A 16,589-nucleotide genomic window follows, 5' to 3' on the forward strand; every position below is an offset into this window, starting at 1 on the left:
TAGACTATCAGGCCCTGGGGATTTATCAGCCTTCAATCCCATCAATTTCCCTAACACAGTTTCCCGCCGAATAAGGATATCCTTCAGTTCCTCCTTCTCACTAGACCTTCGGACCCCGAGTACATCCGGAAGGTTATTTGTGTCTTCCTTTGTGAAGACAGAACAGAGAAACATAGAAACATAGGTGCAGGAGTAGGCATTCGGCCCTTCGAGCCTGCACCGCCATTCAATGAGTTCATGGCTGAACATGCAACTTCAGTACCCCATTCCTGCTTTCTCGCCATATCTCTTGATCCCCTTAGTAGTAAGGACTTCGTCTAACTATTTTTTGAATATATTTAGTGAATTGGCCACACTTTGTGTGGTAGAGAATTCCACAGGTTCACCACTCTCTGGGTGAAGAAATTCCTCCTCATCTCGGTCCTAAATGGCTTACCCCTTATCCTTAGACTGTGACCCCTGGTTATGGACTTCCCCAACATTAATAAGAACATAAGAACCTAAGAATTAGGAACAGGTGTAGGCCATCTAGCCCCTCGAGCCTGCTCCGCCATTCAACAAGTTCATGGCTGATCTGGCCGTGGACTCAGCTCCACTTACCCGCCCGCTCCCCGTAACCCTTAATTCCCTTATTGTTTAAAAATCTATCTCTCTGTGATGTGAATACATTCAATGAGCTAGCCTCAACTGCTTCCTTGGGCAGAGAATTCCACAGATTCACAACCCTCTGGGAGAAGAAAAAAAGTAAAAGAACCAAAGTACTTGTTCAATTGTTATGCCATTACTTTGTTCCCCATTATAAATTCACCCGAATCCGACTGCAAGGGACCTACGTTTCTCTTCACTAATCTTTTTCTCTTCACATATCTATAGAGGCTTTTGCAGTCATTTTTTATGTTTCCGGCAAGCTTCCTCTCATCCTCTATTTTCCTCCTCTTAATTAAACCCTTTGTCCACCTCTGCTGTATTCTAAATTTCTCCCAGTCTTCTGGCTTGCTACTTTTTCTGGCTAATTTATATGCCTCTTCCTTGGATTTAACACTATCCTTAATTTTCCTTGTTAGCCACCTTCCCCGTTTTATTTTTACTCCAGACAAGGATGTACAATTGTTGAAGTTCGTCCATATGATCTTTAAAGGTTTGCCATTGCCTATCCACCGTCAACCCTTTAAGTATCATTTGCCAGTCTAATCTAGCCAATTCGTGCCTCATACCATCAAAGTTACCTTTCCTTAAGTTCAGGACCCTAGTTTCTGAATTAACTTTGTCACTCTCCATCTTAATAAAGAATTCTACCATATTATGATCACTCTTCCCCAAGGGGCCTCGCACAACCAGATTGCTAATTAGTCCCTTCTGATTACTCATCACCCAGTCTAGGATGGCCAGCTCTCTGGTTGGTTCCTCGACATATTGGTCTAGAAAACCATCCCTAATACACTCTAGGAAATCCTCCTCCACCGCATTGCTACAAGTTAAGCTAGCCCAATCAATATGTAGATTAAAGTTGCCCATGATTATTGCTGTACCTTTACTGCACACATCCCTTATTTCTTATTTGATGCTGTCCCCAACCTCACTACTACTGTTTGGTGGCCTGTACACAACTCCCACTACCGTTTTCTTCCCTTTGGTATTCCGTAGCTCCACCCATACCGATTCCACATCATCCAAGCTAATGTCCTTCCTTACAATTGCATTCATTTCCTCTTTAACCAGCAATGCCACCCCGCCTCCTTTTCCTTTCTGTCTATCCTTCCTAAATGCTGAATACCCTTGGATGTTGAGTTCCCAGCCTTGGCCACCCTGGAGCCATGTCTCCGTGATGCCAATCAGATCATACCCATTCACTGCTATCTGCGCAGTTATTTCATCCACCTTATTCCGAATACTGCTCGCATTATTGAGGCACAGAGCCTTCAGGCTTGTCTTTTTAACACAGTTTGAACCTTTAGATTTCTGTTGTAAAGTGTCCATTTTTGTTTTTTGCCTTGTTTCTCTGCCCTCCACTTTTACTATTCTCCTTTCTATCTTTTGCTTCTGTCCCAATCCCCCTGCCATATTAGTTTAACTCCTCCCAAACAGCACTAGCAAAATCTAGGACATTGGTTCCGGTCCTGCCCAGGTGCAAAACGTCGGTTTGTACTGGTCCCACCTCCCCCAGAACTGGTTCCAATGTCCCAGGAATTTGAATCCCTCCCTTCTGCACCACTGCTCAAGCCAAGTATTCATCTGAGCTATTCTGCGATTCCTACTCTGACTAGCACATGGCACTGGTAGCAATCATGAGATTGCTGGCTAGAAAAGATTAGATGGAATTGGAATGACATCAAAGCACTATCTTCAGTGGATGACGCCTCATGTGCTCAAGTGCTGAGCAAGTTTTCCTCGCAATTCGAACCAGGCATCGGCAACTTCACAGGCGCCAAGGTACAGATCCATCTAGGTCCCGATGCACGGCCCGTCCATCACAAGGCTCGGACAGTTCCGTACATGATGAGGGAGAAAGTCGAGATCGAACTGGACAGACTCCAACACGAAGGAATCATATCACCAGTTGAGTTCAACGAGTGGGCCAGTCCAATTGTTCTGGTGTTGAAAAGCGATGGCACGGTCACAATCTGTGGAGACTACAAGGTAACGATTAACCGAGTCGCACTACAGGACCAGTACCCGTTGCCTACGGAGGATGACCTGATCGCAACGTTAGCAGGGGGGGAGGTCGTTCACCAAGTTGGACCTAAACTCTGCCTACATGACACAGTAGTTGGCTGAATCTTCGAAAAAACGGACGTGCATCAACACACACAAAGGACTGTTTATATACCACAGGTGCCCTTTTGGGATTCACTCGGTTGCAGCCATTTTCCAGAGAAACATAGAGAGTTTGCTGAAATGTGTTCCACGCACCGTTGTGTTTCAAGACGACATCCTGATCACCGGTCGAACACCTACACAACCTGGAAGAGGTTCGAAGTCGCCTAGACAGAGTGGGACTCAGGATGAAATGCCCCCAGTTTGTTTTCCTGACGCAAGAAGTCGAATTTTTGGGGAGAAAGATTGCAGCAGATGGCATCAGGCCCACAGACTCAAAGACAGAGGCCATAAAGAATACGCCCAGACCACAGATTGTGACAGAGCTGCGTTCATTCCTGGGACTCAACTATTTTGGTAACTTTCTACCTGCTTTAAGCATGTTGTTGGAGCCTTTGCACATGTTGGTATGTAAGGGTGACGACTGGGTTTGGGGCAAATCTCAAGACACAGCCATTGAGAAGGCCAGGAACCTGCTATGTTCAAAAACGTTACTTGTACATTATGATCCATGTAAACGTTTAGTGCTGGCTTGTGATGCCTCATTGTACGGGGTCGGCTGTGTGTTACAGCAGGCCAATGTATCAGGCAACCTCCAACCGGTTGCATACACGTCTGGAAGTCTGAGAGGGCCTATAGTATGGTCGAGGCTGAGAGGGCCTATAGTATGGTCGAGGCTGAGAGGGCCTATAGTATGGTCGAGGCTGAGAGGGCCTATAGTATGGTCGAGGCTGAGAGGGCCTATAGTATGGTCGAGGCTGAGAGGGCCTATAGTATGGTCGAGGCTGAGAGGGCCTATAGTATGGTCGAGGCTGAGAGGGCCTATAGTATGGTCGAGAAAGAGGTGTTAGCATGTGTATATCGGGTTAAGACAATGCACCAATACCTATTTGGACTTCGGATTGAGCTTGAAACTGACCACAAGCCGCTCATTTCGCTGTTTTCAGAGAGCAGAGGTGTAAATACCAATGCTTCGTCCCGCATCCAAAGATGGGCACTAACATTATCCGCTTATGACTATGTTATCCATCACAGACCAGGCACGGAGAACTGTGCTGATGCCCTCAGTCGGCTACCATTGCCCACTACCGGGGTGGAAATGGCACAGCTCGCAGACTTGCTACTGGTCATGGATGCTTTTGAGAGCGAGGGGTCACCTGTCACAGCTCACCAGATCAGGACCTGGACCAGCCAGGATCCTGTGCTATCATTAGTGAAGAGTTGCGCCCTAAATGGGAACTAGTCGGCCATTCCCGGGGAATGCAAGATGAAATTAAGCCTTTCCACCAACGCAAAGATAAAATATCCATCCAGTCGGATTGTCTCTTATGGGGTAATCGCGTGTTTTGCCAAAAAAAGGCAGGGAAACGTTTATACGCAACCTACACAGTACCCACCCATGCATTGTCATGATGAAGGCAATTGCCAGGTCGCATGTTTGGTGGCCCAGCATTGACTCGGACTTGGAGTCATGCGTGCACCAATGCAACACTTGCTCGCAACTGAGCAATGCACCAAGGGAGGCTCCACTGAGTCTGTGGTCATGGCCCTCCAAACCGTGGTCCAGGATCCAAGTTGATTTTGCTGGCCCCTTTCTCGGAAAGATATTTTTAGTAGTTGTGGATGCTTACTCCAAATGGATTGAATGCGTAATCACTTCATCCAGCACGCCCACAGCCACCATTTAAAACCTCCGGGCCATGTTCGCCATCCATGGCTTGTCCGATGTCCTTGTCAACGACAATGGACCATGTTTCACCAGCTCGGAATTCAACGTGTTTATGACCCGCAATGGCATCAAGCATGTCAGGTCTGCCCCGTTTAAGCCCGCGTCTAACGGTCAAGCGAAGCGGGCAGTCCAAACAATCAAGCAGATCATGAAATGCGTGACAGACGGCTCCCTGCAGAACTGCTTGTCTCGCATTCTGCTCAGTTACCGGACGCAACCCCATTCACTCACCGGGGTTCCCCCAGCAGTATTGTTAATGAAGAGAGCCCTCAAAACCAGCTCTCCCTAGTCCACCCGGATCTTAATGTTCACGTGGAAACCCGGCGACATCGACAGAACATGTAGCATGATCGCGTGGCTGTTTCACGTGGCATTGATGTTAACGACCCTGTGTTTGTCCTGAATTACAGTCATGGTCCCAAGTGGGTTTCTGCCACTGTTTTGGCCAAGGAAGGGGATAGGGTGTTTATAATCAAACTGTTAAATGGCCAAACGTGCAGAAAGCATTTAGATCAGACCAAATTGTGATTTACTGACAACCAGGAATGACTTGAGGAGGACATTAACATCGACGATCCACCAACACACATCCAACCAGCAATCGACCTTGCTGTCAATCAGGAGGATGAACCCATTGTTCCCAACAGTCCGGTCAGACCAGCCGTGGTGCAGTGCAGCAATGGTCCGGCCAACTCACACACGCCAGAGTTTGAACTTAGACGATCAACCAGGGAGCGATGGGCTCCGGATCGCCTCCGCTTATAAATAACTTGTTCCAAAGACTTTGTGGGGGGAGTGATGTTATGTATGTAACCATGTAATACTTGCCACCAGCGGACGCGACTGTTGGTGTCCTAATGGTCACCTGCACACACGTGCAGGGCCATGTTGTTCAGGCACTCTGGAGTTGTAATAAAGAAGACTAAGGTCACACTAAGTTTAGCTCACAGTACTCAGCCTCGTGGAGTTCTTCTACACATAATACATTGTATCCCGTAGAGGACGAAATCCGCACTGTGACTCCGGGTGGAGCTCCTCAGCCACAAGGAGAAGACGGTTGAGGAGGATTCTAGTGACAACTTTCCCAGTGGCTGATCATAGTTGCCACAATTGGACTTGTCCCCTTTTTTACAGATGGTCACAGGGCTGTAGTGATACCCGCCTTCCTGTATGACTTAGAGACGTGGACCATATACAGTAGACACCTGAGATCACTGGAGAAATGCCACCAACGATGTCTCTGCAAGATTCTACAAATCCCCTGGGAGGACAGACGCACCAACATCAGCGTCCTCGTCCAGGCTAACATCCCCAGCATTGAAGCACTGACCACACTTGATCAGCTCTGCTGGGCAGGCCACATTGTCCGCATACCTGACACGAGACTCCCAAAGCAAGCGCTCTACTTGGCACTCCTACATGGCAAGCGAGCCCCAGGTGGGCAGAGGAAACGTTACAAGGACACCCTCAAAGCCTCCCTGATAAAGTGCAACATCCCCACTGACACCTGGGAGACCCTGGCCAAAGACCGCCCTAAGTGGAGGAAGTGTATCCGGGAGGGAGCTGAGCTCCTCGAGTCTCATCGCCAAGAGCATGCAGAAACCAAGCGCAGGCAGCGGAAGGAGCGTGCAGCAAACCTGTCCCACCCACCCCTTCCCTCAACGACTGTCTGACCCACCTGTGACAGAGACTGTGGTTCTCATGTTGGACTGTTCAGTCACCTGAGAACTCACTTTGAGAGTAGAAGCAAGTCTTACTCGATTTCGAGGGACTGCCTATGATGATGATTGGTAAGTGCTGCCAGGACAGCCTTCAACCAATCCCAAACCAGGAGGGTCCTCAGCCAATCACAAACCATGACGGCCCTCAGCCAATCACAAATCAGGGGGCTCGAGGCCAATCACAAATCAGGGGGCTCGAGGCCAATCACAAACCAGTCGATCCCTCAGCCAATCTCAAACCAAGAGGGCCATTAGCCAATCCCAAACAAGGAGGGCTCTCGGCCAATCCCAGACTAGGAGGGCCCTCAGCCACTCTCACACGAGGATGGGTAAGGGTATAACTGAGTGTATCGGAACCGGGTTTGGATGAGCAAATACAAGAGATGGGGCAATGGGGATGTGACCTTGCACGGATGAGGGACGAGGGACGAGGGGTGACTAGACATGCACCTATGAGAGGAGTGGGTGCTGGTCTTGAATGGTCATGCACATCGGATTTATGGGACATGACCAGGCATGCACAAGGGATCGACGGGAAGTGAGCAGACATGCACACACTCAAGCTAATGATACTAAACTTCGGGGGCAGAGACCTCCCAATCAGTGGTTGCTGGACGATTTGCTGCTAGCCTCGTGAAAACAGTAGGTCACCCTCCCCCTCCCCGTGTGTTTCATGAAGTTGCTGCATTTGTACTGTCAGTGTAGCAGTACTGAGGGAGTGCTGCAATGTCGGTGTAGCAGTACTGAGGGAGTGCCGCACTGTCAGAGGGGCAGTACTGAGGGAGTGCTGCACTGTCGGAGGGCAGTACTGAGGGAGTGCCGCACTGTCGGAGGGGCAGTACTGAGGGAGTGCTGCACCGTTGGAGGGGCAGTACTGAGGGAGTGCCGCACTGTCGGAGGGGCAGTACTGAGGGAGTGCTGCACCGTTGGAGGGGCAGTACTGAGAGAGTGCTGCACTATCGGAGGGGCAGTACTGAGGGAGTGTTGGAGGGGCAGTACTGAGGGTGTGCTGCACTGTCATGGGGGACAGTACTCAGGGAGTGCTGCACTGTCAGTGTAGCAAAACTGAGGGAGTGCTGCACTGTTGGAGGGGCAGAACTGAGGGAGTGCTGCAGTGTCGAAGGTGCAGTACCAAGGGAGCGCTGCTCTGTCGGAGGGGCAGTACTGAGGAAAGTTGCACTGTTGGAGGGGTAGTAGTGAGTGAATGCTGCACTGTCGGAGGGGCAGTACTAAGGGAGTACTGCACTGTTGGCGGAGCAGTACTGAGGGAGCGCTATACTGTCGGACGGGCAGTACTGAGGGAGTGCTGTATTGTCAGAGGGGCAGTACTGAGGGAGTGCTGCACTGTCGGAGGGGCAGTACTGAGGGAGTGCTGCACTGTCGGAGAGACAGTACTGAGGGAGTGCTGCACTGTCGGAGTGGCAGAACTAAGGGAGTGCTGCACTGTCGGAGGGGCAGTTCTGAGGGAGTGCTGCACTGTCGGAGGTGCCGTACTGAGGAAGCATGCACTGTCGGAGGGGCAGTACTGAGGGAGCGCTGCACTGTCGGAGGGGCAGTACTGAGGGAGTGCCGCACTGCCAGAAGTGCCTTCTTTCAGCTGAGACATTAAACCAAGGCCCCATCAGCCCTCTCAAGTGGACATAAATGATCCCATGGGCCTCGTCTAAGACTAGCAGAGAGATCTCCCCAGAGTCTTGGCCAATATTTATCCCTTAACCAACACCAAAAGAGATTATCTGGTCATTGTGCTCATCGTGTGGGAGCTTGCTGTGCACAAATTGGCTGCCGCGTTTCCTATGTTACAACAGTGACTGCACTTTCAAAAAACAAAAGTACTTTGTTGTTTGGTTGCAAAGCGCTTTGGGAGGCCTTGAAGGCGTGAACGGGTCTGTCGAGCTGCGAGTTGCTTCGTTTTCTCAAGTGCCTCCTGTGTTTTTTCCATTCGCTTTCACAGCCACGGACGAGGTCCCCTGCGACGTTCAGGAGGTGTCCCGCCTCTGCCCCAATGGCTCGGTGTGTTCCCGTTGGATTGGACCCAACGCCGGCATCACCCAGTTCGACAATATCCTCTTCGCGCTGCTCACCGTCTTCCAGTGCATCACGATGGAGGGATGGACTACTGTACTCTACAACGTAAGTCTGTGATGTGGGGGAGATGCAGGAAGCTGCCATTCTTCCCTAACCTGTAACGTATTTGCTCCATGGGTTCTTTGCTTCAGTATTCATAGCAACACATTGCTATTATCATCATTATCATAGGCAGTCCCTAGAGTCGAGGATAACTTGCTTCCACACCAAAAAGTTCACAAGTGTCTCAATGAAGGACCTAATATTCTAGATCCTGAACTACATCCTGAAGGGTGGAAGATGCCTGTGCGTGGATTTTTTTAACGTGGGGTAGCCGTTGCACACCAGCCACCACAGGGGCTTGACAGAGCTCGGTCTTGGTCAGAGGCAAGGGTTAACCAAGACAACTAGAGACCAGCTCTGCTGCACAGACCTAGCGCGCACACATATCGCAGTGTGGGCTAGCCCATGCTGCCCCTGGGCCCTCGCCTCTACTGGGCCCCGAACTCACGCCTCTCCTGTGCCATGATCACGTCGCTCCACGACCACGCGCCATTCCTTCGCCCCGACCTCACCATTCTTGCTGTACCTGCCCACGCTCCAATCACCGACCTGGATCTTGGCGACGTCCAATCCAGTCGGCCTCTTCACTGCCATCGCTCTCCTGCTCCAGTATGTGCTGCTCCCTTGGAGTGGTATGCTGCCACGCTGCTCCTTCTGCTCCTATTAAGAACCAGTTGGGTTAATGGCGAAGGTTTAACAATCATACTTCACGTTACCAGTTCATCCACTAGGCTCACAACCTTCGGCCTCGTCGTGGATCCCCCGAACCCAACTGGCTGGGGTTTTATTGAGTTTTGTGAACATCACGTGACTGGTTGAGCCACTCCCAACTCAACAGCTCTACCAACCTGTGAGCATGCATTACACCCCCAGATCAGAGAAGGTTAAGGCAAAATTTAATGGAGGTGTTCCAAATAATGAATGGTTCAGATCGAGTAAATTAGCAGAAATTGTCTTCAGGCAGCGAGTTGTTGTGATCTGGAGCCCGTTGCCTAAAAGGACGGTGGAAGCAGATTCAATAGTAACTTTCAAAAGAGAAATGGATAAAACCTTGAAGGGGAACATTTTCCAGGGCTATGGGGAAAGAGGGGAGTGGAACTACTTGGATCACTCTCTTTCAAAGAGCCGGCACAGGCATGATGGAGCAGATAGCCTCCTTCAATGTTGTATGATTGTACGATTTTATGATTCCATGTCCCATGACCATGTCACCCGCGCACAGGCTGAAGGTCGGGGACTAACCCCACCACCCCCCACCAATCAGGCTCAGGCTGCTCCCTGTCAATATCAGCACCTTCTATCCTCAACTGCTGGATCAGGGTGACACTGGAACTTCCAACTTTCTCGAAGCACCGAACCCGATGGGGTGAAAATCCTTTTGAAATACCCAGCATGACAGCAGCACAGAAATCTTTCACTGCACTCCCACTGCCAGTATTGAGGGAGTGCCGCACTGTCGGAGGTGCCGTCTTTCGAATGAGATTTTTGAACTGAGGCACCATCTCCCCTCTCAGGTGAATGTAAAAGATCCCATGGCACTATTGCGAAGGAGAACAGGGGCATTTTCCCCGGTGTCCTGGGCCAATATTTATGCCTCGCCAACATCATTAAAACAGCTTATCTGTTTACTTGTCACATTGCTGTTTGTGGGAGCTTGCTGTGCGCAGCTGCTCAGTATGATAGATTATGGGGTGATAGCTTTAGTCAGTCTCAAGCTAGATGTGGAGATTTTAAGGAAAACTGCACGCATTAAAAAATAACCCAGTCACATGCAGACAAACACAAAGCCACTTCACTCCTGCTTCTGGCAAGGACATTGGCCCCAACACCCCTGCTCCAGTGCAGAGTGATTCCAGACAAGCCAACTCACTGAACTAACCACGACCCCACTCACTGACCCCACTCACTATCCCTACTCACTGACCCCTGAACCCACTCACTGACCCCTGACTCCAAACACTGATATCTGACCCCACTCTCTGACCCCACTCACTGATGCCTCTCACAGGCTCCTGACCCCACTCACTGACCCCTGACCCCAATCACTGACATCTGACCCCACTGACTTTCTCCACTCGCTGATGCCTGACCCCACCCAGTGACCCCAGAGCACACTTAATTATCCCACTCACTGAACCCTGACCCCACTCACTGACCCGTGACCCCACTCAACCCTGGTCACTCTCACTATCCCTACTCACTGAACGCACTCACTGACCCAATTCACTGAACCCTGACCCCATTCATTGATGCCACTCACGGTCCCCTGAAACCACACAGTCACCCCTTAACTGATGGCTGACCTCACGCACTGACACCATTCACCAACCCCTGAACCCAATCACCAACCCTGACCTCACTCACTGACACCGGACCCCACTCACTGATGTCTGACCCCACTCATTGACCCCATTCACTGACCTCACTCACTGACCCCTGACCTCACTCACTGAACTCTGATGCCACACACTGGCCCCAGTCACTAACCCCCTGACCTCAATCACTGATCCCTGACTCCATTCACTGACCCCTGAACCCACAGACTGATCCCTGACCCCCAACACTTAACTATGAGCCCACTCATTGACCCCACTCACTGACCTCTCTCCCCACACTGACCCAATTCTCTGACCATTGAACTCATTCACTGACCCCCAATTCCATGACACTGACCCCTGACCACACACACTGACACTACTCACTGAGGCATGATCCCACTCACTGATCCTACTTTCTGACTCCTGACCTCACTCACTGATCCTGACCCCATTCACTAAACCCTGACCCCCAATCACTGATACCACTCACTGACCCCACTCACCGACCCCGACCCCACTCACAGACCCCTGACCCCACTCACCGATTCCTGAACCCATTCATTGACCCCTGACTCCAATCACTGACATCTGACCCCACTCTCTGACCCCACTCAATCATGCCTCTCACAGGCCCCTGACCACACTCACTGACCCCAATCAGTGACATCTGACCCCACTCACTGACTCCTGACCCCAGTGAATTTCTCAACTCGCTGATGCCTGACCCCACCCAGTGATCCCTGAGCACACTTAATGATCCTACTCACTGAACCCTGACCCCACTCACTGACCCGTAACCCCATTCACCCCTGGTCACTCTCACTATCCCTACTCACTGAACCCACTCACTGACCCCATTCACTGAACCCTGACCCCATTCATTGATGCCACACACTGTCTCCTGAAACCATACAGTCATCCCTTACCTGATGCCTGAGATCATGCACTGACACCACTCACCAACCTCTGAACCCAATCAGCAACCCTGACCTCACTCACTGATCCCGGACCCCACTCATTGATCCCCCTCACTGACCACTGGCCCCACTCACTGACCCGAATCACTGACCCCTGACCCCACTCATTGATCCCACTCACTGACCCCCTCACTGACCCCACTCACTGAACTTTGATGCCACACACTGGCCCCACTCACTAACCGCTGACCTCAGTCACTGATCCCTAACCCCATTCACTGACCCCTGAACCTACTCATTGATTCCTGACCCCACTCACTGACCCCTGACCCCAATCAGTGACATCTGACCCCACTTTCTGACCCCACTCACTGATGCCTCTCACTGGCTCCTGATCCCCCTCTCTGACCCCACACATTGAACCCAATCACTGACCCCGCTCTCTGTCCCCTGACCCCATTCACTGACCTCTGACCACATTTATTGATCACTGAGCTCACTCACTGACGCCTGAACCCTCTCACAGACACCACTCATGGACTCCTGAACCCACTCACTGACCCCCATTCATTTTCTCCACTCATTGATACAACTTGCTGATCCCTGACCCCAATCACTGAACCCTGACCCCATTCACTGACATCTGACCTCATGCACTGATCCACTCACAGAAACATGAATCCATTCACTCACTAACCCCACTCATTGACCCCACTCACTGACCTCTCACCCCAGACTGACACAATTCTCTGGCCATTGATCTCATTCACTAACCACCAACCCCATGACACTGACCCCTGACCCCACACACTGACCCCACTCACTGACGCATGACCCCACTCACTGACCCTACATTCTGACCCTTGACATCACTCACTGATCCTGACCCCATTCACTGAACCCTAACCCCCAATCACTGACCCCTGACCCCACTCACTGTCCCCTGACCCCACTCACTGACCCCTGACCCCACTCATCGACCTCTGGCCCCACTCATTGACTATATACCACACTCTCTGACCCCTGACACCACTCATTTACCCTACTTTCTGATCCCTGACTCCACTCAATGACCCCTGACCCAAATCGCTGCCCCGATCCAACTCACTGACCCCTGACCCCATTCATTGATGCCACTCACTGTCCCCTGAAACCATACAGTCACCCTTTAACTGATGCCTGACCTCACGCAATGACACCACTCACCAACCCCTGAACCCAGTCACCATGCCTGACACCACTCTATGACCCCTGACCCCACTCACCAACTCCTGATAACACTCACCGATCCCTGACCCAAATCACTGAACCCTGATCCCCACTCACTGACGCCTGACCCCTCTCACTAATCCCACTCACTGACCCCATTTACTGACCCCTGACACCACTCACTGATGCCTGACCACTCTCATTCACCCTTGACCTCACTCACTGGCCTCCGACACCAATAGCTGACCCCTGATGCCACACACCGACCCCCGACACAAATCATTGAGCCCTGATCCCAATCTCTGACCCCTGACCGCACTCTCTGAACCCCGACCCCGATCGCTGACATTTGATCCGAATTGTTGATCCCACTCACAGTCACCTGACCCCACTCACTGGCCCCTGACCCCAACAATTGACCCCTGACCTCACTCACCAAGCCCTGACACCACTCTTTGTGCCCTGACCCCACGCCACAGTCATTGATCCCGACCCCACTTAACTGACCCCTGACCTCACTCACCGACCCCTAATCCCATTACCTGACCCCAATTGCTGAGCCCACTCACTGAACCCGCACCACACTCATTGACCCCTGATCCCAGTTACTGACCTCTAACCCCACACACTGATGGCAATAAGTGACCCCTGACCCTGCACATTGACCTCTGACCCCACTCACTGACCCCTGACCCCACCCAGTCACCCCTGAGCACACTTAATTATCCCTGGTCTCTGACACTAACTGACCCCATTCGCTGAACTCTGACCCCATTCTTTGACGCCACTCACTGTTCCCTGAAATCATACATTAATGCCTGACCCCTGACCCCATTCATCAATGCCTGATCTCATGCACTGACTATACTCACTGATGCCTGGTGCCACTCACTGATCTCTGATCCCAGTCATTCACACCTGATCTAACTCACTGACCCCTGACCACAATCACTGGCCCCAGACCCCAACAACTGAACCCTGACCCCACTCACCGACCCCTGACACTACTCAGAGTCCTGACACCACTCTCTGAACTCTGACCGCACTCGCTGACCCCTGACACCAATCGCTGACTTCTGACCCCAATTGCAGACCCACTCACAGACTCCTCACCCCACTCACTGGCCCCTGACCACAACAATTGACCCCTGACCCCACTCACCGGCCCTTGACCACAACAATTGACCCCTGACCTCACTCACCGAGCCCTGATACCACTCATTAAGCCCTGACCGTAATATCTGACCCCTGACCCCAATCTCTGAACCCTGACCCCAATCACAGACGCCTGACCCCAATCTCTGACCCAAGACCCCATTCACTAACAACACTCACTGACCCCTGACCCCACACATTTACCCCAATTTCTGACCCCTGACCATACTTACTGACCCCTGACCCCATTCACTGAACCCTGACCCTATTCACTGACCCCACTTACTGACCCCTGACCCCACTCACTGACCCCTCTCACAGACCCTTGACCCTACTCACTAACCCCTGACCCCATTCTTCGACCCCTGACCCCACTCACTGAAGCCACTCAATGACCCCTGAACCCAGTCACTTTCTCCACTTGTTGACATCACTCACTGACCCCTGACCCCACTCACTGATCCCTGACACCATTCACTGTCCCCTGACCACACTCACTGACCCCTAACCCCACTCATCGACCCCTGACCCCACTCACTGACCCGTGACCCCACTCAATGACCCCTGATTCCACAAACTGTACCCTGATCCCACTCACTTTCGCTGCTCGTTGACATCATTTGCTGACCCCTGACCCCACACAGTATCCCCTGAGCACACTTACTTATCGCACTCACTGAACCCTGAACACAATCACCGACCCCTGACCCCACACACCTCACATGGGTGACACCAATCACTGAACATTGATCCCACTCACTGGCCCATTACACCAACAACTGACCCCTGACTCTTATCACTGACCCCTGACACTACTCATTTAGTCCTGACACCACTCTCTGACCCCTGACTCCACTCACTGAATACTGACCCCAATCGTTGACTTCTGACCCCAACAACTGAACCCTGACCCCACTCACCGACCCCTGACATGAATCAGAGTCCTGACGCGACTCTCTGAACTCTGACTGCACTCGCTGAACCTTGACCCCAATCGCTGACTTTTGACCCCAATCGCAGACCCACTCACAGAACCCTCACCCCACTTACTGGCCCCTGACCACAACAATTGACCCCTGACCCCACTCAACGAGCCTCGACACCACTCATTGAGCCCTGATCGCAATCACAGACACCTGACCCCAATCTCTGACCACACTCACTGACCCCTGATCCCACACATTTATCGACCCCTGACCCCACTTACTGACCCCAACCCCATTCACTGAACCCTGATCCCATTCACTGACCCCACTCACTGACCCCTAACTCCACTCACTGACCCTTGACACCACTCACTGACCCCTGACCCCATTCACTGACCGCACTCACTGACCCCTGACCCCACTCAATGACCCCTGACCCCACTCAATGAAACCTGACCCCATTCACTGAATCCACTCACTGACCCCTGACCCCATTCACTGACCTCACTCACTGACCCATGTCCTCATTCACTGACTCCTGACCTCATTCTGTGACCCCACTCAATGACCCCTGATCATACACACTGAACCCTGATCCCACTCACTTTCCCCGCTCATTGACACCATTTGCTGACCCCTGACCCTGCCCAGTGTCCCCTTGAGCACACTTACTTCTCCCACTCACTGAACCCTGACCAGACTCAATGAACCCTTACCAGAATTAGTGTCCCCTGACGCCAGTCACTCACCCCTGGTCCCTCTCACTAACCCCATTCACTGACTCCACTCACTTACCCTATCCATTAATTACTGACCCCATTCTTTGACGCCACTCACTGACCCCTGACTCCACTCACTGGCCCCTGACCCCACACACCTCACATGGGTGACCCCACTCACTGAACACTGACCCCACTCACTGGTCCCTGACCCCAACAACTGATCCCTGACCCCAATCACTGACCCCTGACAGTACTCATTCAGTCCTGACACCACTCTCTGACCCCAATCGCTGACCTATGCACAGACCACTGACAATTGACCCCTGACCCCACTCACCGAACCCTGACACCACTCATTGAGCCCTGAGCCCACTCAATGACCCTGGCCCCACACACTGACGCACTCACTGACCCCCTGACACAATCTCTGATCGATGAACCCATTCACTGACCCCACTCACTTACCCATGACCCGACTATGGCCCCTCACCTCTTTCATTGATCCCTGACCCCACTTACTGACACCTAGCCCACTCACTGACACTACTAAATGACCCATGTCCTCACTCACTGAGCCCTGACTCCAATCGCTGATCCCTGACTTCACCCAGTGACCCCTGAGCACACTTAATTACCCCACTCACTGACACCTGACCCCAGTCATCAAAATCTGACATCACGCACTGACCCTAACCTCACTCACCGACTCCTGACTCCAATCACTGACCCCTGACCCCAACAACTGACCCCCGACCCCAGTCACCGAACCCTGACATTACCCATTGAGTCCTGACGCACTCACTGATCCCTGACCCCAATCACTAATTTCTGACCTCAAATGCTGACCCACTCCCTCACCTCTGGCCCCACTCACTGGCCACTGAATCCTGACCCCACTCACCCACACCTGACCTCATGCACTGACCCCACTCACCAACCCCTGAACGA

General features: G+C 51.9%; 1 protein-coding gene across 1 annotated transcript in view; it reads left to right on the top strand.

Annotated features, from left to right (window-relative positions):
* Positions 1–16,589, top strand: part of LOC139269184 (probable voltage-dependent R-type calcium channel subunit alpha-1E) — a 450,230-nt gene that overhangs the window by 327,522 nt on the left and 106,119 nt on the right. Inside the window, 1 exon segment of the mRNA XM_070888276.1 lies at positions 8,219–8,397. Within this exon segment, the coding sequence (XP_070744377.1) occupies positions 8,219–8,397 (179 nt within the window).

This window comes from Pristiophorus japonicus, chromosome 8 (genome assembly GCF_044704955.1).
Source record: "Pristiophorus japonicus isolate sPriJap1 chromosome 8, sPriJap1.hap1, whole genome shotgun sequence".
Classification (NCBI taxonomy): domain Eukaryota; kingdom Metazoa; phylum Chordata; class Chondrichthyes; family Pristiophoridae; genus Pristiophorus; species Pristiophorus japonicus.